We start from the raw sequence: 26,502 nt of genomic DNA, 5'->3' as shown, positions 1-26,502 counted from the left end.
TTTTATATTATGTCGCTCCCTTTCTGGTATCTTGGTCGATTCGGTGGGGTTGGGGGGAGGGTGATTGCATGTACTGCCCTTCCCACTCTAGCACTCTGAGTGGGGGGGGCGGTCCTATTTCTTATGGAGAATCATAGTTTGTGAACAAAATTAGTTGAATATCTATATAATATAAACTACGTATTGATATGTGACCCATTGTATATTATGTCGTACCATACCATATCTCAAATTTTATCATTAGTAAATTTAAATGAAAAAGGGTTGCTCCAGGTGGGAAGGGCGATATATGCAATTGCATTTTCCCCATCGGACAAACCAATACTTTTTCTTTTAGTATTATAGTTTAGAAATTACAAAATGTAAAAAATCTGCCACTACTATAATTTATATATACTATAAATTAAATTCGTATATCGAGTCGCCCTACTTTTTTTTTTTATTCTTTAATGCCAAATGCAATCTTTAGCAGAAATTATTAAAGGAGCGAAGATTAATCGTTTTAATTCTACCGCCTCTCCCATTTCCAAAGTCTATGTAATTTCACATGAATTTATCATAATTATTTTAAGAAAGACTTTGCATTGGAAAAGTTAGAATTCAAACGAAATTTTTCAGTATAAGAAACTTGATTGAGATGAGTTCTAAACTCAAATAATATTTACATAGTCGCCTTTTCCCAACCTTTACTCAATCTGATATTTTTCTAGCTAATTAAATTTGGGACTATAACTCACAATTTATACTAGAGTTTTCTTGAATACTATTTATCGAATAAGTTTTTTTTCTGCGGCGATCCTCAAAGCCAAAATCTAAATATGTGGGGTATCTTATCTTTTCAAGGAACAAATCGCTTTTATTTGCAATGTATTAAGGGCCTATAAATTCATATTAGAATATCTTTCAAGTACAATATTATTGAAAAGGTCCTTTTTTTTTAATAGTATGAATAATGAGCTTTAGGTCAGGAGAATGCGTTTCTGCAGTGAAATATGCCAGAAAACGCTTTTGGCGTCGGGGCTTCGCCCCGAACTCAATTGATGAATAATGAGCTGTAGATGTAAGGAAAATGCGTTTCTGCAGTGAAGAATACAAGAAAATGCTTTTAGCGTCGGGGCTTCGCCTTGAACTTCATTGATGAATAATAAGCTGTAGATGTCAGGAGAATGTGTTTCTGTAGTCAAGAATAGAAGAAAACGCTTTTGTCGTCGGGGCTTCGCCCCGAACTTCATTAATGAATGATGAGCTGTAGATGTCAGGAGAATGCGTTTCTGCAGTGTAGAATACAAGAAAACGCTTTTGGCGTCGGGGCTACGCCCCGAACTCCATTGATGAATAGTAAGCTTTAGATGTCAGGAGAATGCGTTTCTGCAGTGAAGAATGCAAGAAAACGCTTTTGTCGTCGGGGCTTCGCCCCGAACTCCATTGATGAATAATAAGCTTTTAATGTCAGGAGAATGCGTTTCTGCATTGAAGAATGCAAGAAAACGCTTTTGTCGTCGGGGCTTTGCCCCAAACCCCACTAGGGAACCTTATAGCGTTGCCCCACTTTTTCGCCGAAGGTTGAGAAATGCTGCTTTTTAAAATTCTCATATATATATACATATATATATATATATATATATATATATGTGTGTGTGTGTGTGTGTGTGTGTATGTGTGTTCTGTACACACGTTTATGCATAGGGTTAGGGTTTACTGGGCGTTAGGGTTAGGGTTTGGAAAAAAATCGCCCCCCCCACTCCAAAGTTCTGGATCCGCTAGTGCGAACATCCTCTGTTCACGTGTACACAGAGACAACCCACCGACAACTTGTACAATAAAACACTCCTCTGTCCAGTTTTACACTTAGACTCCCCGTGTCCATTTTAGACAACGCTCTGTCCACTTTAGACAACCGTCTGTTCACTTGTACACTGTCGTTTTTTTTTTAAATTTTTTTTTGTGAATGTCGTGTTCCAATTATTGAATGCCTTCATTTGAACATTAAAGTTATTACTATTATTTATGCCTAATTCCACATGAAGTGTGTGTGTGTGTGGGTGGGACTGAGTGTTGTGTGTGTCTACATACAAGTAATCTGGTAGTCAGATATAAAAGTAAGGTATTCTAGGTCGACTTGAAATCGTCCCATGGCAGGGACTACACAATGTAATAGACCATGCGGTGTCACTGCAGTGTCAATACTTATGAACTGCCTCCTGTCAGCACAAGACAACGCTATTAATGTGTGTGGTACCGATCTACTTCAGGCAGTAGGTAAAGACTTGTCTCAAGTTTGACACAGGTCTACCCAGACGATAAGGAATTGTTTATGTGTTCGCTGGCGAGAGGGGGGTTAAACGTTTATGTGTGTGTGTGTGTGCTTTGAGTACTTGCCGTGTGCTCTCACTATCGTGTGATTGTAGCACTTGAGTTGGGTACTTGGTGATTTACTGTAAATCTACTAGGTTTAGAGAGTAAAGTGTTTTATTTCATGGAAACTACTTGTGGAAGGAAGTGACACACAAAGTTTGAACTTTCTCGAGACAGAACGTTACTTGTTTCAGCGAAAGATTTACTTTGTGAGTTGTACTATAACATTCGACATAATGTCGAAGTGTCTGGACTTTGGTTGATGCGCAGTACTGATATAAAACTTTTTTATATAAAACTAATACCGCATAGAGTTTAAAATTCTAATTCTTTAGGATTTTTTTTTCCAAACGTTGGAGCTGAGATGGTAATTAGATCTTGTTCCTAATGTTAACACTTCATAAAAGTTCATGATTAGTTTAAAGATAATTATAATAAGGAAAATCGATTGCTAAAATCCAAACATATAAGAAACATATTGACTTCATATATAATGTTGTATATAAAAACAACAACACTACATGTATAATTAGATCTGACTCTCCATCTAGTCATTTCATTTGTTTCTAACGTGCCGATTTCAGAGGAAATATTTAATGTCGCAATTATAATTACACTTAAACAGGATTCCCACAAATTCAAAGTAGTTTTCTGTTCTGTGACTTACACTAACTGCGCGTGACTAGATTCATTTCTTTCATCTACATCAACTTTGTATACGAGACACGTGGATCTAAAAATAGATTTAGGTTTGAAAATAAGATGCACTACTTAAATTTACTCGTGTATAATCTGTTCTACATTTTTAACAATATTTGCTTCAAGTCATCTTGCACCACTTGACTCCTTCTAGATCGGGACTCTGGTATGTAGAAGTTTCCTAGCTGCTAAGTCAAGCCGTAAAACTGGATTATGGATGAAGATTCGGATGTGGATAAAGATTTGGATAGTTCCCTGTTAGCGGATTTACATCACGGATTAGATTCCAGTGTGGATGATTGCTCTAGCGTTTTTGATAAAGAGGAGTTTATGGCCCTTAAAGGTAAGTTCTTTAAATTTGAAATGAAAGGGGACAATACCAGCGCTTTGGGCTGTCAATTAATCAGATAGGAAATACTTTTTGCAGGACTTCACATTCAGCAAAGTAGAATCTCTGTAGAAAGTTTATGTTAAGAAATAAAAGAGCACATTCCTTTAAGTTGAAAAAATTGATTGGGCTACCCTTAGATGCTATATTTATTTTTAAATCGCCTATTTCATTTCGCAAGACTCAAGAGCCGTCATCATTATTTATAGCTTTAGCGTTATGCCAATTATTATTATTTTTTTTTTGCTACATACGAACTAATAATAAATAATGGCGATGTCTTGGATTCCGAAGATTAAGAATGAGTGCACACAGATTAGATACAGACACAAATATGTAATATTTCAATGAACTAAATGATGTGCGTTTGTTTTCAGAAGGTTTAGCGTAATCAAATCTAATGCTTTGATTGATCTAACGAAAATTCAAGGTCTAGGAGCAAACATTCTATTTGGTTTGGTTAAATAACGACACGGCTCAAAAGAAATAACCAGAGTTCTTGAAAGTATCAGGGAATGTATTTAGATAAACACAAATAAAAAATACTGCATCTTTTGTTTTTCAGTCATTCAGTTTTTGTCACTTTCACCTATCTCTTGACTCTTAGTCCGTTGGACGGCTGGGGCACCACACAAGATCTACTTTCACCTATCTCTTGACTCTTAGTCCGTTGGACGGTTGGGGCACCACACAAGATCTACTTTCACCTATCTCTTGACTCTTAGTCCGTTGAACGGTTGGGGCACCACACAAGATCTATTGACCGTTTTTCTCCATTCCTCTTTGTCTTTTGCCATGCGTAGGACGTAAGCATCTTCTTTGAAGTAACGTCTGTATTTTATAAGATAAGATAGAATCTCTTTCAATGGCGACCCGTCCATTCTTTGATGTCTTCCCATCGCTTTCTCTGTCTGCCTCTTCTTCTTGGTACTGTTCCCTGAATACTTCCGTTTTAATCTCAATTTGGTTCAAGAAAAACGAAAGGAATCTTCTCTATAGTCAATCTTAGAGTGAGTCTATTCTATTAGATAGTTCTCAGTATTAATTAAATTGAGGTGTTCGTTTGTTTTTTAAGAATATATAACTATAGTTATATTCTTAAAAAACAAACGAATCCCAGTCTTCATCGAGATCCGAACCCAACACCCCAGGTTCGGAAGCCTAGCGCTTAAGCACTCAGCCACAGCACCTCTGTAACCTTGTGAGGCGGGCAGTTGAATAATCGAGGGTTAAGAGTTGTATTTGTAAATTGAGGTCCAAATGTCTGAGAAAATGGCGAGGAGTGAAACTGAATTATAAACAATATGTTCGTTGATGGAGGATCTTCATGTACATGTTTAGGTTAATAAATATGGTAGCAGGAATTTGTTCACACAAAGAGATTACCCACTCTTAAGTATTATACTTTATTCATTTAGTAATAGCGCTTATAAGATAGTTTCAAAATCATCTAATAAGCCATTCATATATAAAACTACTTTCGATACATTATTGAACTTAACACAATGGTCTTGAGGACAGGTATAATTGGATGCCCATCATGTGGCATATAATTCGCAGGTCGGGATGGTATAGAAATGCCCGGGCCGATTTTGACACCCAGTCCGCCCCTGGTTCTAACTCGGGACCGTGGAGACAACAGTTTTGAGCGCATACGACACGACCAGGCAGCCATATCCATTAGCTGTAGATCTGATCATGTAACTTTTGCTAAAGAGAGTGTATACTCACATTTATTGTCGCATGGCGTTAGTCAAACAGATACACATATCAAAAGTTTTTGAGATTTATCATTTAGACAAGCAATATTTAAACAATTTTAAACAATAGTAGCCTATAGCCTAGTATAGAGTCGAGATATATATCTAGATATTTAAATTCTAATTGACCTTATTAGGAATATCAAAAAAAACAACTTCTCGTAACAACTATGTACTATAAAAATCTCCACCCATTCTTTCCTAGTTTACGAAAATGCCTTTGTTTAAATGACATATGTCTCTACATGACAGTAACACCGAGTGACATCATGACCAAAACCTGTTCTCTGATCTCACCTTCCCGTCAATTTCTAGGCACGAAGCTTTGACCAGACATGTCGTCCACGTCGTCCTTGACATTCTTGCTCCTTCGACTGTCACTCTGTCTTAAATGATCGATGCCATTCCCCCCCTCCCCTTCCTATTATAATCTCTTATATTGATAACTCCATGACGAGGCTTATAAGAATGCAGAGAGCTTACATTGATTGCAAAACCTGACCGACTTCTATTCACACGCTGTAGATCGCTATTCAAAGTTTTCTTTACACTATAGACCTTTTGTAGATCTATGTTCATGGAGTCTCCCCGTGTTTAGACAAACATTTTTCTCTTAGGGAGTTGCTGTTAAAAATAAAATGTATAAGTTTTTTTTTGGGTTCCAAAACTGCATAAAAAAACTACGAAACTATATTATATAGAGTCAAGAACACTACACAGAAGTTGTATTACGTTACCAGTTAGCAGACTATGGATCTATTTGGTGTCATTGTTTTTTTTATATACAGACTGTTGGACATTTTCATTCATGGAGACAAAGTCATAAATAGCAAGCTTTTTGGTGTATCCGGTGTACAGAATACGGAAGTACTAATGAAGTATCTTAATAAACTATACAATAATGTTTGTGCCCTCTTCAGCACTGAAAATCATATTTCTAAGTTCTTTCTCGTGTAAAGGAGCGTTCGGTTATTACGTAACGCCAAAAAATCATCCCTTTAGGCTCCACCATTTCCTTGTAACAAATCGCAATGAAACTCAATATCCCCACCCCTCGAGTAACATAACAAGAAAATTCGAATTTTACAAAAATTTATTAATTAGCTTTTCCCCAAATTACATATTTGTTATCATGTTATCGATAGAACTGATTGGAAAAGTATCGACGTCTTTCGGCGCTTCGATCTCATTCTCTAAATTTTCAAGATGATCATCACACATTTCACATTTCGTCTATCTATTCTACCTCATCGACGTCAGAAACTTCCTTGCTTTGTAATGAGTCGCTTTGGTCTCAGCTAAGTATTTGTGCACACGCCATGCCAGTTTTGTTTGTGTGATTTCAGCAAGGTCCCTGATGCAAAATATATGTTGCATTCTGGACAGTTTCGTGATTCATTATTTCCTTTCAAACTTGGACACAAAATTGACCATAACCTGTTGGTTTGGAAATCTTTAAGTAATTGAAACTTTAAATTTTGATTTTATTGAAAAATCAGGCATATTTTGTCTGTAGTGTTTTTATATATTTAATTTTTTTGTTGCTACCTGTTTTTTTCGAGTTTTTGTTTTGTTTTGTTACCGCAACAAAATCCTCAGACCCTCCCATCTAATAAATCGTTAAAAAATTATACCCCCTCCCATTAGTCGTTACGTAATATCCGAACCTTTTGTAACTCAGAATACTTTTCAGTATTGAGTTGTCACCAGTAATCTTTCAATATGGCGTCCTGGGCGATGTTTAGTTTCTTTCTGTTCACAATCTCTCCATCTTTTTCTTTCCTTACGTTTTACTTTGGGTTCTATTTGATCTCCACCATATTTATTCATATTGCTTTTTATTTTTATCTGACTCTATTTCATCATTTCGAGAACGTAAGCGGCATCTTAAACAACAAAAACAAAGCGTAAACAAAGAGCAAATTACTCTTCTGAACTTTAGTGCAAAAATCTCCAACATTATGAATCCATTGTCAACAACAACATTTTAAAAAGTTTTTATTTATTTTATTTTTCAAAGTTTATATCAAGTCACTCTGTCTGTCTGTCGGTCTGGTCAAAATGTTTTACAAATATTTCTCCCACTTCCCATTCTCGAATCAAGTTGAAATTTTGTACAGTTATTTATTGTCGCTGACGTTACATTAATCAATTAGTTAATCAATAAGTCGTAATTAATTAATTTGATTTTATATGGAAAATGTATAGAGCTAATGGGTGATATGGCAGCGATTCAACGGTGCTCTCCACCCATATAGCGAGAGTGGGACTCTTCTCAACATGCAAGAAAGTAGACGCGTTAGAGTCGCAAGACCAGGAGAGTAAAGCAATTGTTTATTACAGGAGAGTAAAGCAATTGTCTATTACAGGAGAGTAAAGCAATTGTCTATTACAGTTAGGATTGATTCAAAAATAATTGATGCACTTTCACTCAATGTAGGCGAATTTAGTTGAAAAGTATTTTGTATTTTTTTTTTTTGGGGGTGTATCCGGTGTACAGACTACGGAAGTACTAATAAACTCTTTGTTTTTAACCACAGAATAATTTTCAAATACAAAATCAAAATGTCAACAAAGAACAGATTACTGTGAATGACCTTTAGTATGAACATTTCAAATTGAGGCATTTAAATAGGGAATGCTTTGTGTCTGTATTTGCTTATGTGTAGTCAATATATACTCTGTTAAGACAATCACTAAAAAGCTATTGTAGTTGACATTTAGTGTATATTTACATATTTTACTAGACAAAATAAAATTTATCTCGCTGATAAACTTCAGTTTAAAACAACAACAACAACAAAACATATACGAAGTGTAATTGTATCAATAAGTTTGGATCAGTCACGTAATAAAATTTGTAATAGATCTAAATCAACAACAATAATTGGAAAATTTGCGGGGGGGGGGGGAGGGGAGAAAGAAAAGGATATCTGAGTGAATTTACCGTAATCGCTATTTAAAAGCATTTGAAAATAAAGGGGGGGGGGCGACCTGAATTCGAACTCATGGCTTAAGCCTTCTCAAGCCGACATACCAAGTACAATTTCTTTCCCTTGTTCGAGATATCAAACAAAATATTTAATTATCAATAGTTAACTAATTTTTTTTTTTTTAATTTTGTGTTGTCAGGTAAAAGAAATAATTGTGCAAAATTTCCGAGATTGGTTGTTGGAGAAATAACGCGTACAAACTTTGTACCACTCAGACAGACAGACAGTAACTTCAAATATATGTTTTGTAATAAAAAATCACTTGTGTAACAACACCACACTTGGATAGTACCGATCTGAATCAAATGGTCCTTCTTCATCAGAGCATGAACATGGTCAGTGGAATAATTTGTGAAGAGCTGGGGGCTGAGGGGGATGACCCTCTGGCCTGGTTAAGTCTCTACCAGAGAAAAGAGTTGGAGAGAACAATTATTTCAGATTGCCAAAGTAATATTGGCTTGAAAACGTGCCAGTTGGAATGTTGCTTTGAAATAAGAAATGTTTAGAAATTGTTTTATGCAAGTTTCCAAATAGTTCTCTCCCATGCAATGGTTGAGTCGTAAAAACAAAACAACAAAAGGCAAAAGCAAAGCTCCCAACAGGGTACAAGTGACGTCATCACACTTCAAGTGGTCACAATTTACGATTTTTGTATTTTGAGCCACTGTTGACTTTTTTTTATATAGTCAAAGTCTTACCATTTATGACTTTTTCTAAGGAGCTTCTATTTTAATCTGCAATTTGCCTGTTAGTCAAGGAACGAAATTTTCGGGTAATTAGGACGTTCTTTAATATGACTTTCTGTTCTGTCGCGCTTAATCTCGGTAAAGAACTGAAATCTTTGCAGCAATGAATATAGACTGACTATAATGCTATACCCCCCTCCACAACTACATACATTCTCTTAGACTATTTTTTAATGATGATTTGCAAGAAACATACCTAAATAAGTGACTGTTTTACGCTTGTTGACCGTTATAAAATGTTTTTAAGGGAACTCGATGAAATAAATGTTTAGTTATTAAAATTAAATAATACAAAGAAATTGTATTTGTACTAGTGTTTTTGAAATATAAAAACAAAACCCACCTGCGTTGATATATTACTCCCCCATTTAACTTCAAGCTGTTTGAACTGCTAAGTTACAAAGTCAATAATAAGGGCTGTTGGCAATTTATTTTTAGCACCGAATCATGTCAGAACTCATCCTGTCAAATATAATGATGTTAGAACGCCTGGGGTTACTCTAACAGAACCCCTGGGGTTACTGTAACGGCGCTAATGTGATTATTCTGTCAGAACACTAATTGTTACAAAGGGTCTCTGCACTGGTTCTAAGGCAGTGGAACACTTGAGTAGGGCCTACTGCAGCAAATGTCCCACTCAATTGACAGAGGATTAAAGGCTACCAGTCACCTGACAGTTTAGATAATTCAATCCTTGTTATCGACATTGTTCTTGCTCTGTTTTAAAACGAATGTAGTGTATTTATGTGCTGTTCAAGAGGCAGTGGCCAAGGGCGTAGAAATGTTCATTGTAAACACTGACCCTCTGTATTTCATTCACGATGTATTCACGAACTTCTGTATAACCATTATAGGTATATATAATCTATTCATGTAGCATTTAGATGTACAGTTCTATTCGTATAGTATACAGGTACTTGTAATGACTTTCTAATTGTTAATGAACCTCAAACATCTAATCAAAGTAACAAACTTAAATAGCTTTATTTTATATTGATCTGCAGCCCTCTATTTACTATCTAGTTTCTACCTCACAACCTATACCATTAGGCCTAGCCGCTCAACTGTTTTTCTGCATTCCTGACCTCACGTTACCACCGCTAGGCTGAATCATTCAACCACTGGAACTGTACAGGGACGCAACTTAAAGAGTGACACTCATGCTCCATGACATACACACGCACACCAAAATCTTTTCACAACAGTACTTAATAATTTATTCATGTGGTATATATATGTACGGATGTACTTGTTAGTATATTGTTACGAATCTCACTATCCAGGCTCTCTGCAAACTGCACCTTACACCACCAACGTAAAGAACTTGACAACTCAGGGCTCCAAAGTAACTAACACTTTAATAGTTGAATAAATAACAGCCAATACTGTACAATTGGCAACACGTACACTGTACAAATATCTCTCCGATAACACCGTACCGCCGTATCAACTCTTGCACTGGCCTCTCCGTCTCATTCCGGGCTTGCACTGGGTTCAACAGTTCAGGACTGACTTCACACACTAGGCTCGTTGTGTCGGACTCGATCGCAGACCAAGATCAAGACGCCAGTCGTCTCAACTGTACTTGACAGTACTCCGCACTGAACCGTCGTAATGCTCTGTACAGAACCACACCGTTGAACTGTGCTGTAGTCAACCGTGTTCTGAGTCCTGTCGTGAACCTTCTGTCGTGAACCTTCTCTCGTGAACCTTGCTGTATTGAGCCTCTTTTCTCAACCGTCTTGACTGCGACACCTCCGCTCTTATATAGGGTCCCTACTGGCCTTCTAGAACCGGACAGAACGCCGCTCGACGTTTCTGGGTGGTCAGGTGACTACAACTCTCGGGACGCCCCTGAGATCTGTTCACGCGGCGCCTTCGACGGAGGTCACGGTTCACGATGCCGATCCTACTCGAACCTTCATGTTGACACTCGTCTCGGCTGACCGTCGTAGCTCGTCACGGTTGACCGCTGGTCTAGTGCTGGCCTGGGGCGATTTGCGTCGGCTGACTACACACACACCACTACCCCCATCTGTGCCACCACCAGGTTTATAACAATATAAATAATGATATGTATCTAGTTTAACATTTTTTTAAATGTAAGAACTTCAATATCACTTGTTCTAATGATGCTCAAAACTGTGACATTCTTTTTTTTTTTTTTGGTTGTAGCTTTTAGAACTTTTTACTTTGACTCAATTTCCTAGAGCCACAGTGTAGCCCTTCGTCATTGAGACATTTCCTGGTTAGTGTAGCCCTGCGTCCTTGAGGTATTTTCTGGTTAGTGTAGCCCTGCGTCATTGAGACATGTTCTGGTCAGTGTAGCCCTGCGTCCTTGAGATATTTTCTGGTTAATGTAGCCCTGCGTCATTGAGACATGTTCTGGTTAGTGTAGCCCTGCGTCATTGAGACATGTTCTGGTTAGTGTAGCCCTGCGTCATTGAGACATGTTCTGGTCAGTGTAGCCCTGCGTCCTTGAAGTATTTTCTGGTTAGTGTAGCCCTGCGTCATTGAGACATGTTCTGGTTAGTGTAGCCCTGCGTCATTGAGACATGTTCTGGTCAGTGTAGCCCTGCGTCCTTGAGGTATTTTCTGGTTAGTGTAGCCCTGCGTCATTGAGACATGTTCTGGTTAGTGTAGCCCTGCGTCATTGAGACATGTTCTGGTTAGTGTAGCCCTGCGTCATTGAGACATGTTCTGGTTAGTGTAGCCCTGCGTCATTGAGACATATTCTGGTCAGTGTAGCCCTGCGTCATTGAGACATGTTCTGGTTAGTGTAGCCCTGCGTCATTGAGACATGTTCTGGTTAGTGTAGCCCTGCGTCATTGAGACATGTTCTGGTCAGTGTAGCCCTGCGTCATTGAGACATGTTCTGGTCAGTGTAGCCCTGCGTCATTGAGACATGTTCTGGTCAGTTTAGCCCTGCGTCATTGAGACATGTTCTGGTCAGTGTAGCCCTGCGTCATTGAGACATGTTCTGGTCAGTGTAGCCCTGCGTCATTGAGACATGTTCTGGTCAGTATTTCACAATGAAATGAATGTAACGTGTTACATTCCAATCAATAGTAAATAATGTTTCTCCGCTCTATGACTCTGTGTTAAAAGTAAACAAGGAGATTTATTGAAATATGTCAAGCGAGCAGGGGGGCTGGGGAAGAGTAAGTATTTAAATAAAAACAAGGATAGGTTCACCGTATTTACAACTTTAATTGGTACCCAACGTGCTTTGGCAAGTACTTCGGTTAAGTGCAATAGTACACAATGGAGTGAATGAAAAGACACGGTCGATTCTCCAACTGAATTGCTTAGCTATATGATTATTATCCTTTTTGAGGATGAAACACAAAACTAGTACCGCTGTTTGTTAGTTGTCTAACTTTATATATTCTACCGCTGTTTGATAGTTCTATCTAGCTTGACACATAGTAGGCTACATCGCCATTTAATAGTTCTATCTAGCTTGACACATAGTAGGCTACATCGCCATTTAATAGTTCTGTCTAGCTTGACACATAGTAGGCTACATCGCCATTTAATAGTTCTGTCTAGCTTGACACATAGTTGGCTACATCGCCATTTAATAGACTGAGCTCTATTGCTTGTTGTGGACAGACTGAGCTCTATTGCCTTGTTGTGGACAGACTGAGCTCTATTGCCTTGTTGTGGACAGACTGAGCTCTATTGCCTTGTTGTGGACAGACTGAGCTCTATTGCCTTGTTGTGGACAGACTGAGCTCTATTGCTTGTTGTGGACAGACTGAGCTCTATTGCCTTGTTGTGGACAGACTGAGCTCTATTGCCTTGTTGTGGACAGACTGAGCTCTATTGCCTTGTTGTGGACAGACTGAGCTCTATTGCCTTGTTGTGGACATGGAAACTCCGAGAGGTCCCAGGCTTGAATCTCGGTGAAGACTAACATTTTTAGGGCGCCTCTGAGTCTACCCTTCTCTAATGGGTAAAGGCTGTTTGTCGTCATGTTTGCCACATGGCACCTTCGTTAACCGTCGGTCGTAGAAACTTTTCTACTTTTTTACTTGGAAATTTGGACAAATAGTATTGGACGTAGCCAGCAGGAGAACATCTTGTAACTGTATAAATGTTAATAGTTTTGATATCCAAGTATTAGCAATCACCGCAGTTAGTTGGAGTTCATTTAGGTGATTTTGTTTTGGAAGTGGGGGGATTATTTACTGCTCTACTAAAGTTCAGCTTCAATATGAAGTGGAAAGGAGAATAGAATAATCACGTGGTACATGTAAAAAAAAATTCCGACCAATTTTGAACGTAAAGATAAGATAGTGGGGTATGTGTGGGGTATTTGTGGGGTATGTGTGAAATCGTGATTGATTTAAGCCCAGTAAGTCTCATAGTGTTCAATAAGTTCAGATATACAGCGTTGTGTTCATGTCTAATGCGTTGTTAGTGAACTTGAAGATAAGAAAACAAAACATTAACACTGTCAACTTTTCTTCTATGGCTGCAGGCAGTTTATTATCTTTGAGCCAAACTTTTCATTACGCTAATGTGCTGGCTGCTTCTTGAAGTCGTTCACTTTGAAGGGAAAGTTTTTGGGGGTTATTGATTGCTAGTGATTTACCATCGATCGCTTTTCATGTGCGAGATTCCAGGGTGACAGGTCCTGGTATTAAGTTTCAAATGTTAAAGAAAGTGTTCGCTTCAGTTGAGTCAGGAAGTGATTGGGGGAGGGGGCGGGGAGGGACAGTGGGTGTTCAAAGTAAAACGTCAGGTCGATACATTCGTGCCTCTGCCTGTAGACTGGGCGTACTTTTTTGTGTGTCAATATGACCTTGTATTTCTTCATTTCTTCACTTCATTCATAAATACTTTTGTCTTGTGACAGAATATTTTTTTACAAAAAACAGAGCATAGTATAAGCATGAAAATAATTTTTTAAAAGTATTTTAAAAACTTGTATTTATTTTATTATATTATGTACGAAGCCTGAGTGAGCTCAACAGGGATACTAAATCTAAACTGGTCATGGATTGAGAGTCAAGCAAAATATTTTTTAAAATAAAAAAAAAATCCTTGCAATATCTCTCAATAATACATGTTTAAACTCCATTTGTCTATATAAAAACAAAAAGTAATTCATTCCAACTAATTGATGAACTAATTAGTTTATTTTTTAAAATTGATTTATCTATTGCCATAGACTATGGATAATTGTGCAAAATTTCTACTTGAATCGAGAATGGCAAGTGGGAGGATAAAATAAAAAAAAAAACATAACACAAAATTCGTACCAGACAGTTGGAGTGAGTTTAATATTAGCAATGTAATAAAAAGCTCTCTAATAAAACTTAAGATTGACAGTGACACACAGAGTCAAAGTCTTTTAACAAATGAACATTTAGTTCGGTACATGCGGAGCTAAATTACGATTATTTTTAAAAAAAAAAACATCTCTGTATTATTATACTTTCCAATTAGAACGGCATAAAGTATATAATTCTAGATCCATCCACAGACAATTTGCATTTTTTTTTTATCCCACGAAACTTTTACTTTATTTTTGATCCAATGAAAGACTACTAAGACTTAACTCATTAACGCGACCCCATCCCAGCCTCCGTGCGAAAAAAAAAAGTTGTTAGTAAGTCTTTTTTGGTTTGAGATTTAAATCTATATAGCTCTGTGATCTGTGAGGGGAAAAACATGCGCGCACACACAGACATGTTTATAATCTGTGCCATCTGTAAGTAGGAGCTAGAAACACAGACCTATATATAAATCTAAAGGTGTATGATCTGTGAATGGAAACAGTATCTGTAGATCTATTTAACTGTGAGTTGAAACTATCGTCAGTGAAAACTATTTCAAACTGGAAGAAAAGCTTTAACCCTTGCTGTGCCAATGTGTATCAGAATCTAGACGGTCTAGCTAGTGCAATGTTATCTCAGGTATACATCTCACTATCTCCCACTGTCAGAGAACTTTTCTAGAAATAACTTTTTTAAATGTCTCTTTTAAATTTGACTTTTTTTTTTCTCTTGGCAAGATGTGAAACTTCATCTTTCATTGCCAAGAAAAACACATTTTTAGTTTTGTGGTATACACCTTTTCTTTGTTTCACTACGGGAGACAAATAGTGTAGAAGAACTGTAATGTAGTCCTACTATTCAAGGATCTAAATCTTTCGAATAGACTAGTAGTTCAGGTATAGCCTAAAGTTATGCTGATTTTTATTGGTATTGTCTGTGAAATACTTTACACTTCTCTGTGTAGATATATAGGTGACTAGAATTTATACATGTGTGTAACATTTTGGGAACATTTAAGCGACTCACAAAGTCTGCTGTTGTTTTTTTTTTTGCTAAATTGCAATAATCAATATTTGTGATCTCTACCGTATATTTTCAGTCAGTGAAGGCCAAAACTTCCCTATCACACTTTGAAATCAACGTACTAAATAATTAATATTCTAGATAACTCTGGGAGCTGTTGTAAATGAGAGAGAGAGTGAAGGAACATTTATGTTTTTACGTCCCCCCACTCCTCATTTTGACCCCATTTCATCCCTTTTATAAACTTATCCTCTTTTTGAAAATGTTTATCACCCTCCCTCTCCTCCACCTCACCCTTACCCAACTAGCAGCTTGTTTTGTTTCTGTAGAGCATCATTACTAATAGATGGAGTGTAAATGAATGTTGACCTAGTTAATTGACCTAACGCTTGAGTCTCATCAATTAGCCATTATGGCATGAATAGAAACTTGTTATCACACGTTGTAGACATCAAGTCCAAACTTAGGGGGACAAAAAGTCTCCAAACTGTATGCACATTTCAACCACTCAAAATTTCCGTTGTAGATCTAGTTTACGTCAAGATACGTTTATCTTAAATTATATAATACAGACGTTACTTCAAAAAAAAAAAAAGATGATTACGTCCTACGCGTCATGCATCTAGTCATGCCAATGACTTAAATTCTTCCAAGTCACTTGTTTTCCTGGCTGGTTCAGGCAACCCATTCCATGCTGTAATAGCACTAGGGAAGAAGGAGCATTTGTACAAATTTGTCCTAGCAAATGGAACAAGTAATGTGCCTTTACCTTTGTGTCTTTCTGGGTATTTTATTAAATTTTGTTTTTGTATTTGGTCGTTTAGGACGTAGTTGTCCTCTTTTGAACTAATCTTATTTCAAGTCACTCCGCCCGTCTGTCTGTCTGGTAAAACTCGGATTAAGTTGAAACTTGACACAAATATTCATTGTCGATGACAACATATCAATGAAACAATAAATTGTTAAATCAATAAATCGCAATTAGGGAAGCGTGGTCGAGAAGCTAAGTGCGCCCTTGGCTGTGGCTACATATGAAGGCTAGGCTACCTATGAAGGGGCTCGAGGTTCGACACCCGACTCGGGCAGAATTGTGTTTACTGAGCACCTTCTCCTAGGTACCCCCTCCCCCCACTGGTCCACAAAAGAGATTGGACCAAAGCGCTCTGAGCATGCTATAAGCATGAAAGTAGCGCTATATAAAAGCCGTAATTTATTTTTTTATTTAATTTTGTTATATATATTGTTATAAACCTGGTGGTGGCACAGATGGGGGTAGTGGTGTGTGTGTAGTCAGCCGACGCAAATCGCCCCAGGCCAGCGCTAGACGAGCGGTCAACCGTGACGAGTTACGACGATCGGCCGAGACGAGTGTCAACAAGAGAGTTCGAGTAGGATCGGCGTCGTGAACAGAGCTCAGGAGCGTCCCAGAATGGTCGAGCGACGTTCTGTCCGGTTCTAGAAGGCCAGTAGGGACCCTATATAAGAGCGGAGGCGACGCAGTCAAGACGGTCGAGAAAAGGGGCTCAATACAGCAAGGTTCAGAAAGGAGGTTCACGGCAGGGGTTCAGAGCCCGGTTCAATACAGTCCGGTCGACTACAGCACAGTTCAGCGGCGTGGTTCTGTACGGAGCATTACGACGATTCAGTGCGGAGTACTGTTAAGTACAGTTGAGACGAACGGCGTCTTGATCTTGGTCTGTGATCGAGTCCGACACAACGAGCCCAAGTGTGTGAAGTCAGTCCCGAACTGTTGAACCCAGTGCAAGCCCGGAACAAGACGGAGAGGCCAGTGCAAGACTTGATACGGCGGAACGGTGTTATCGGAGAGATATTTGTACAGTGTACGTGTTGCCAATTGTACAGTATTGGCTGTTATTTATGGACATTAAACCTTTACGTTATTTTGGAGCCCTGACTTGTCAAGTTCTTTAAGTTGGTGGTGTATGGTGCAGTTTGCAGAGAGCCTGGATAGTGAGATCCGTAACAATATATATTAAATGCTATTTTAATTTAAACTAATCATAAAACTTTTTATTTTTATAACTCATTATGGAGGCTCGAATTCGCTCGAGCTCGAATTCAGACTAGAGCAACTCTCTTCCTTTTTTTTTAAAATCGCCTTTGAAAGGGCAGCACGGAAAACAGAAACCTTCCCCAGCCCCCCTCGACTGGTCCACAAAAGTGATTGCATCATAGCGCACTGAGCATGTTCTAAGCAACTATACCAAGTTTCAAATGAGCACATATATGTACCAACCATATATAAATTATTTTTTTAACTGTCTGCCTATATCTATCTATCTATATCTATCTATCTATCTGATTAGAGAGAGAGAGAGAGAGAGATAGAGAGTGGGAGAGAGAAAGAGAGAGAGAAAGAGCGAGAGAACTTGGGAAACTCTGAGAAAAAATTGGGATTCGGCGATCCTTAGGCAGTTTGCAGCACCTAGTGCTACACCCAGACAGAGCCTGCGACGCCGCTGATTCCAAACTGTATGGGCACTCGCCCCTGCTTTGGATACATTAGCTGTGTGGAGAGAGGAAACGTCTATATGGACAACATCGTTCCGACCATAGATAATGCCCAGGCACTCATCTCACTTGTATGAGATGATCCATAGTCACTTCGCGACTGAAGGAGGCCATAGCAAAAAGATCTCTAGCCCAGCTAGGCGCTGTTAGGTCACAGGTCAACGTATCCTCCCTTTTATTAAAAGTGACATCAGAAAACAATTCATGAACGGTGAGAGCTGTATTCTTAATTCCTGTGACTATTTTTTGTTGACAAAGCTTTTATCAACTCACTCTTGGTAAAAAGTTGGTACTTCTTTTGTTGTTTGTATTTCTCCCACATCCATTCTCGGATAAAGTCAAAACTTTGCACAATTATTTAATTACTAGTCGACCGGCGGCGTATTTTGCAGGGCCGGCCTTAGGTGACCGCAGTGGACTCCGCACTTTTGCGACCGCAGTGGGCCCCACACTTTCATAGGACCCGCACTTTCATAGGATCCGCGCTAATTCTAGGTGTATAAATTATTGAATTAAACCATTGTATAATTCCTGAAATTGCAAAATATACGAAAAAGTCCTGGGAATATCCGGAAATTATTAAAATCTTCAGAAAACTCATACAAATCTCTAGAAATATATAGACAAAATTGTCATTTTGGGGTGTCATTCAATATGGAAAATGCCAATCCTACGAGCAATTAAAAAAAACGGCATTATCCCGTAATTTTAGAATCTGGTGAAAGAAGCTTCTCTCGCCTCAAACTAATGAAGAATTACTTAAGTTCAACAATTCTCGTAGATAGATGGAAACATTTGGTAATGCGTGCTATTGAGCATGATCTATGTAGGAAATATAATTTTTATGATCTACTGTATGACTTTGCTACACGCAAGGCTCGTAATACAAATACAAAAACGAATGTATTTTCTGATATAAACTCTTAATTTTCACTTATAATCCATAACCCTACTCAAACTGGGCCCTTTGAATTCCGTTTCGCATAGGGCCCCACAATAGTTAAGTCCGGCCCTGCTATTTAGTGATGGGTGAATTTACATAGTAGATTACTTGTTCTCTTTCCATGACTTCTTGGTCACAATGGTTAAGTCCGGCGCTGCTATTTAGTGTTTGTAAAATGTTTGAAAAATGTTTTACATGTTTCGGATGTTCCTTCAGAGTTGAAGGACGAGGGGGATGGGAGCGGGCAGGGTTTGATAAATCCAAACGACAGTCCAGCGCGCAAACCGCACTACCAGGCAGCTATCCGTAGTGACCGTTGAATACTTGTTCTCCCCCCCTCTTGTTTTTTCGTGGGGTGACTATCCACAGAAATAATAGAGTGATCTTTCCTTTACTTCTACTTCTCGTCCAAACTCTTGAGTGACGAAGAGAATTATATATATAGATTATTAATTTGCAATTTTTTTTTATATTTTAGGAGCCCAGAAGGTGGAGGAGAATCAGACGGAAGGATTAGCAATGGATCAAATAGCAATGGTATGCAGAAAATTATATTTTTGATTCTTCCTTCAATGTTATTCTACCTAAGATGCATTGAGACACATCATGTCAAAATATTTCAATGTCAAACTGAAAGTAAGAATACAAAATACATTAACACATGTGTAAAGTTGTCTAAAACGTGTTTTTGTTTGTAGCTCCAAGAGATGGTCCAGGAGATGAAGAAAGGCTTCCAGTCTGCTGTTGAGGAGCTGGGTAAGATTCAGGCTAAAGAAGAACATGATTCTGCCAGAGGGAAGCAGCAGCAGCAGTTGGAGAACCTGACTGAGACTTTACAGGAAATCAAGGTGAGACACACACATAGTTCATCAATAGAATTCTTTAAATACCAACAGTTAAATTTCTTTTTAAAACTGACCTAATTCTTGACTCTGAAAGTAAATGATAATAGTAATATAAGGGAGGTAATTTTAAGATGAGAAAAAATTGACTACATTCAATCCAAATGCATCCAGTGATGAAATTTGAAATAACTATTTAAATTTAATTTTTTTTTATGATTTGTTAATCAGCTTTGCAATGCCATGATTACACATTGAAAATAATGTACCATAATATTACTTCTCTGACATAGCTAACTAATACACCTAAAAAGAATTAAAATATTGTATCTATATTTCATGGAAAACTTTAGAGGACATGTTTATACCAGTATATCACATGATAATAAGGAAAATATCCAACAAACATCAGATTCACTGAAGAGATACAAATTCTAATATAGAAATACATAAAAAAAAATCCTCATGCTTTTGACTATATTTTAGGTCAAATATTGCGCATTAGTTCATAAATGCATTCCAGATAATAAATACGTGTCAGGCTTGTATATGAGTAAAGCTTCAGAATTAAGATTTTGTTTCATTACAATTAACAACGGCCCTCCTTTTGGTTCTTGCCAAGTTGAAAATTTAAGTGCTTTATTATAAGCAATTAAAATTTTTTACTGAAAATTTGCATTTATTATTTTATAAACTTATAAATACTGAAAATAAATATTCAAATGGTTTGCATGTTAGATTTTAAAAACTCTTAAAAGCTGGGCTTCAATTTTATTGAAGAAGGACTTTTGTTTCACCATTTCTGTAAAATCTCTTTACTTAGAATTTTTCTCTATTAACATCAATGTATGAAACAGTTTTTACTTCTTTGCTTTGAATGATCTGCTCCAAGACTACAACAAAAACTCTTGGTGTGAGATGGACTATCATAATACACTACATTGTTTGTTTTGCCTTAGTACAGAACAAAAAACATATCTGGCTGAATATAAGGTATCTGCTAATGATAGTTATGGTGTGATGTACTTAAGATAATATAATAAAATGAATGGTTCTGCTGACAGTCTCAGCTGAGTGTTCTGACCAAAGATGTGGACCTCATCAAAGACGAGCAGAAGTTGATTAAGGAACAGTTGGAAGAAGTCAGATCCAATAGAGGCAGTTCCCTAGACAGAAGATCTCAGAGTGACTCTGAAAGGTGCGCACTTAAGACTATTCAAATAGTAGTAGTGACAATTAATTTTAATAAGTTCTGTCTGGGTAAGTAAACAGTTGGGATAAAAATAATTGAGTAGTTTAGTTTTTAATAGTGAAGAGAAATGAACATTTTTTTTTTTTTTTAATGTTTAACTCATTTCCAGAATATCTCAAGACACTGATCAATTTATTTTGTTTATGCATTTAGACATTTCTATTAGAGTCTGCATTCTTATATAGAATTTAAATTTATTTATAGAACACTTGATGCCTCTATTCATTATTACTCATCTATCTGTAGCCACCAGGTTATTCCCATACCTGATTCAGAGCTGTTACCAGAAGAATGGAATTACAAAATCTCAGATTTTCCAGCTGTTGAGGATGCTAAGCAGACGCTGGATACTTCCGATGAGGCTCGAACTAGCAATGGTATGTTTCTTTTTTTCAAAAAGAAAAAGGGGGAAATACATTTGATTAATGCTGTCACTGTCTTTAATTCTTAAAAGAAACAAAATTTTAGCAGTAAATGGGAGTGTATGTATATTTCATACATAAAACCTATCTCTGAACAAAAAATGTAAACTCTCTCATGGTTCCTTTTTAAATATCTGCATTACAAACAACTTTTCTCAAAAATCAATCTAATTTTCAAAAATTAATTGCTATGGCTTTTCAAATTGTAAATAAATTAAACCCTACCTACAACTCTATTTTATCACTTTTTCTACACACTTACTGTTAGAACTGTTATGCTCAATGAAACATTTAATTTTATTTAAAATAAAGAAATTATTGGTACCGGTAATTCACTTTAAAATTTCAACAACTTTTTTTGTCTACAGTAATATTTTCAAATGAACTTTATTCCCAGATTCAGAAGTGACCTCTGTGGCCTGTAAAAGTTTAAGCCTAACTCAAGCTCTGGCTGAAAAATGTCTTCGCCTGAACCATATGGAATCCAGTGATGAGGAAGAACGTTCCACCAACAGACGAGTGTCCCACTACACACCAAAGCTCTCACATCTTTTATTACAGGAAGCAGCCAACCGACGCCACAGTATGCCAGTTGTCCCAACACCAGAGAACACTACTAGAGATGTTGTTAATGCAGGTATATACAGGGAGACTTTGGATATTTATTTTCTTGTTCAGTTAAAAGGGATTAGAGTGTTCATTCATACTTTAAAAAGTGTGTGGTATGCATTTTAGATGGTCACCTCAATAGTCCCAAGTTTTGAATTTTATCCGCCATCATCCACTGCCATCATGCAGCAGGTTTGGGTCAGGTCATAATAATCTTCATTTATGAAAAAAATGACAGAAACATATTAATAAAAACAACAGACTATAAAGAGATAAAAGTAGATTGAAGTTACATACTGCAGTCAGTATAGAAAAAATTAGATCATTGTTGCTTTTTTTTGTTTTTTCTAAATTACTTCTAAAATAAAACCTGCCACAATTTTTTGCAGCTAGAACTGAGTCTGTCTTTTTTTTTTATTTAAAAGCTATTTGGCACATCTATAATCAAACTAAGAAAAGAAAAGCCATAAAAGTGAATGAAACTTATAATTAGAACAGAGAAATATAGAACAATAAAATAATATAACAGTTAAATAAAATGTTTGTATAACCTATGCTAATGCAAATAGGTGTGATTATTACAAAGAAAGACATGGAACTTGAACTATTCATGAACTAGTCATGAAAAAAGTTTCTAAAACTGTTCATACATCGTCCTGAAAAGTTTGTGAGAACTTACATAACTTTCTTTTAGAAGAACATAAGAATTGTTTTTTTTTTACTGTATCTTTAAAAAAAAATGTGATTTTGGTCATTTTAGGTAAGAGACAGAAAACTGTCAAAGATTTGGCAGACTCTGAAAGAGACTACTGTTCAAAACTCTGGTCACTGCTCAACAACTACCTGACTCCTCTTCAATCTGGGGGTTTCTTTAGTGCCAAGGAACTTGATGTGTTGATTCCACAGTACATGGAACAGCTTTATGTTGAGCACTGTCACATCTGCACTGGCCTGCAAGAACGTTTGGTGCATTGGACACACATGGGCACTATAGCTGACCTGTTCACTAGGGTTACAGATTTAAATAGCCTTGTAAGTCCAGACTATGTTTTTCAAGAGGTTGTGCATAACATCTTTAGATGTAGACTTTTAAAAAGAGCATTCATATAGCTAGGAACAATACTACCATCTTGGTAATTCAGTTGGGTTTTTCTTTTATGTTCTTTCACAGGATTCTATTTTACCTTTTTACCAAGTGTATGCTGAAGATTTACCCACTGCCATTACCTGTTTAAAGAGAGCTTTACTACAGTCTTCTGAGTTTAAGGATTTCTTGAGGGTAAATAAAAAGGAACATTTTTAAGTTCCAAGAGTGGATCTAATAATGAAAATAAATATTAATATTTGTTTCTTTCATTTCTAAAATATTCACTTAATAAAACTCTATCTAAACTAACCACTTTCTAAAAATTTACTGAATTCAGCATTTTATTTTAGTTCAAAGTAAACCAGATTAACAACATGAATTATGTTTGTATTCATATCCAGGCAATCAAACACAGTAGCTGTGCAAGTGAAGATTTAATGGCATTGATTATGTCCCCTGTTCAACACATGCCCAGATTTTTATTACAGTTGCAGGTAGTTAAATCTAGCAATAAAATCAATATTTCGTAATTCAAGAAATCATTGCTATATTATTGTTACTACAGAAATTTTTTAAAATATTTTTTTTATGTTTGAGTTATACATTCAACATACAAGTGAGATCCTAATGTTTATTTCAATTCCTTGGTACATTATTCAATACTTGACTAATATAATTATTGCTTTTATTAGCAAATACTGAGATATACCCCAACAACACACCTAGACTACCCACTACTTCAGACGTCACTCCAAAGATTGAGAACCTTTGTTGATCAGTTGAATAAAGATGTGTCCAGTGCAATGCAAGTTTTGTCCCAAGAAAATAGTTTAAGGTTGTAAGATACAACTTTTGATAATTATATTAGGAGTATACTTTATGTTAGTTATAGCAAGTGAATTTATTTTGACAAATGTTTGTTTCATACTATAAAACAACAGTCATAAGATTGTTTCTGTGATGACAAAAAATTTACAATTCCACTGTTTATACAGGCTGAATGGGAATGAATTCCAAGGATCTCAACTAGATACCAGCTTACACTTGGTCACCAGTGAAGAAGACAATATTACTTCTGCCAGAGCTTTGTCCAAGTCTACTCTTAGGTAAAAAACAATTAGCTTTTAGGTCTTAGGTAAGAAACAATTAGCTTAGGTCATGTCTTTCAAGAATTTTTTTCTTTCTGCTGAAGGAGTGAATCTGTGTATAGGCATCTGAGAAATAAGGACAGAATCTATGATATGTCTAACATTGAAAGAATATTTATGCACTTCTAACATTACACATCAAAATTTCTCAAGTTAAATACGTATATATGCAAAACACTTAATCTAATAAGTCAGTTAAAAAACAGCTTCTCTTTTATTATAACAGCAGGAAGTACAAACAAAACCATTCTCTTGAGTCTAAAGATTAAGAAAGATTGTATAAGGTTACTGAGCATTGAAGAAAAGCTGTGATATATATAAAGCCATTGTGGGTCAATTTTAAATTATATCTCCTTAATATCTACTAAAATCTATTAACTGTCTCTTTTGTTTGCTTTCAAATACTCTCTTCTATACAAATAGAAATAGATAGAAATAAGTGACATTTGAACCGGCCTTAGCATTTTTAGAATATATTTTGTGTTGCAATCGTCCTTTGCCAATTAAAATGTTATTTTGTGAACAGCCATGTACAGTCAGAGTGGTTAGATGATGTCTACAGTCATAGGTCACTGCAACAATTTGAAGATACAAGGCACCACATGATGCGTCCTCTGTCTGGTCACACTAATACACTCAGCCAACCAGATCTGACCAATATAAATGGCTACCCCCAAGAAATGTCTGGCTTAGCTCATTTTCCAAGAAGTCAGTCATCTATACCCTCAACTGCTGTCAATGAGGGACTTGGGGAAAGGCAATACAGACACTATAAGGTGATTCTTTTTTTTTTTCTCAAAGGAGGTGGGGCCTAAAAAATTACTTTAAAAAAAAATCTTACTTTCATTAAAAGCAAATTAATTGCTCTATAAGTTGTATAAAAGAGGTATTATCCTTTTTTTAAAAAAGTTTTTTTTTAAATGTTGTTCATTGCACAGTAATATCTTAGATTTAAACTAAAATTTCTGGGAAGGAAAAGATTAGAAAGTGCTGGTTGAGTCTTATCACACATAGGCAATTGACTTTTTAGGACGTTACTTCATAAATTAAGATATTTATGTCCTAGCACAAGCCTTCTGTAGGACGGCAGGGGAAAGCAGCAGGCAGACTTCAAACATGGAATCATTGAGACAACAATCTGGAGTGCATAAGGGCAATTAGAAGTAAAGTTATCTTGTGAAAGCAATTGGTAGTCACAAACATTGACCTTAAATGTTAGTGTTTTCAGTAAAACAGAAATCAAAGCTAGTTGTTTTTATTCCAGAGAAGGAACTGAATTAAAACTTTATACTATCAGGGCCTCAGGTTATTGTCTACTAGGATACTGACAGATAAACTGCTTGTAGTGGAAATAGTTTAAGATTAATCTACTAAAGTTTGAATTTAAATTTCATATTGTTTTTAGTGGCTGGAAATCAAGCAAACTTTAAATATGGTTAACTTTTTAATAATCTCTCAAAACAATCACAAATATGAGTTAAATTCTATTGATTTCCTACCTTCAAATAGGACTGAACTATTAAGAATAATTAGTTTATATTTTATGGATAGATTAAGAAAGTTCAAAAATCTCCTGGCCGAGCCCACTCTCAGGATTACATTCTGGCATCACAGTCTCCTAGAGCACGTCCATCATCTGCTATTGATTTCATTGGCCATGGTCCACAACAGTATCACTACAACCATCTCACTAAGAGGCTGTATCCTGGTCCACTGCCCAGACCACACTCAGCTATGGGACCCATGGGTATGCCCGTCATCGATGGCCAACACAGGCCCACTATCATAAGCAGAAAACACTTGAGGAGATCCCAGCCTTTGTAAGTCAAGTCTCCTTCAGTTGGTTAATAAATAATACAAGTTATTCTGTTATGTTAAGTTTGTGGAAAAAAACTATTTTGCAGTGTTATTTTAACTGTAACCAATCACATACTTTGTCTTTTGCTTTGACATTGGACTTAGAAAAAAAGATAACAAATATAATAACAAATTGTTCTGAAGCTTAATACAATTAACAAATATGCCCAAGCTTTTTTAACATATGTGCTTAAAAAAGTATTCTTTCTTAAAATCAATGTGTAAATTCATCAAATTTTTTAAACTCAAAACACAAAGGATTAGATCTAAGGCATAAAGTAATTTTAACCTTAATGCAACAAGCTGATTCCTATAATGTGAATACAATATTCTTAGATAGTTTTGAAGTTGTTAACTTGTAGTGTAGAAAGTTGTAGCTTTAAAAAATCAAATAGTTCAGAATTACTGTCATGCTCACAGTCAAAAAGGAAAAAAATGACCAAGTATATATTGTTAACAGTTTCAGATTTAATGTTAAGATAATTCATATTGCTACAGGAAAACTTTAAAATTTTCTGATCTTTCAAACCATTTTATCTATCATTATGCAAATTTAAA

At 36.4% G+C, this 26,502-nt stretch overlaps 1 protein-coding gene across 11 annotated transcripts in view; it reads left to right on the top strand.

Moving 5' to 3' along the window:
• Positions 1-26,502, top strand: part of LOC106060266 (uncharacterized) — a 45,102-nt gene that overhangs the window by 9,188 nt on the left and 9,412 nt on the right. For 2 of the 11 annotated variants that reach the window (XM_056023373.1, XM_056023378.1), the window contains exons 2-14: positions 3,209-3,397; positions 19,206-19,264; positions 19,426-19,575; positions 20,634-20,767; positions 21,068-21,198; positions 21,641-21,880; positions 22,613-22,884; positions 23,024-23,131; positions 23,341-23,433; positions 23,632-23,774; positions 23,935-24,045; positions 24,614-24,863; positions 25,639-25,907. In XM_056023373.1, the coding sequence (XP_055879348.1) occupies positions 3,268-3,397; positions 19,206-19,264; positions 19,426-19,575; positions 20,634-20,767; positions 21,068-21,198; positions 21,641-21,880; positions 22,613-22,884; positions 23,024-23,131; positions 23,341-23,433; positions 23,632-23,774; positions 23,935-24,045; positions 24,614-24,863; positions 25,639-25,907 (2,090 nt within the window). In that variant the 5' untranslated portion in view covers positions 3,209-3,267. Of the gene's footprint in view, positions 1-2,181; positions 3,398-14,722; positions 14,869-19,205; positions 19,265-19,425; positions 19,576-20,633; positions 20,768-21,067; positions 21,199-21,640; positions 21,881-22,612; positions 22,885-23,023; positions 23,132-23,340; positions 23,434-23,631; positions 23,775-23,934; positions 24,046-24,613; positions 24,864-25,638; positions 25,908-26,502 lie in introns of those variants that run through there. The other 9 variants (XM_056023377.1, XM_056023374.1, XM_056023375.1 and 6 more) reach the window with 9 other exon arrangements.

This window comes from Biomphalaria glabrata, chromosome 3, assembly GCF_947242115.1.
Source record: "Biomphalaria glabrata chromosome 3, xgBioGlab47.1, whole genome shotgun sequence".
Classification (NCBI taxonomy): domain Eukaryota; kingdom Metazoa; phylum Mollusca; class Gastropoda; family Planorbidae; genus Biomphalaria; species Biomphalaria glabrata.
Note: the sequence above shows the minus strand (reverse complement) of the source record. Positions and strands in the feature narration are given on the sequence as shown.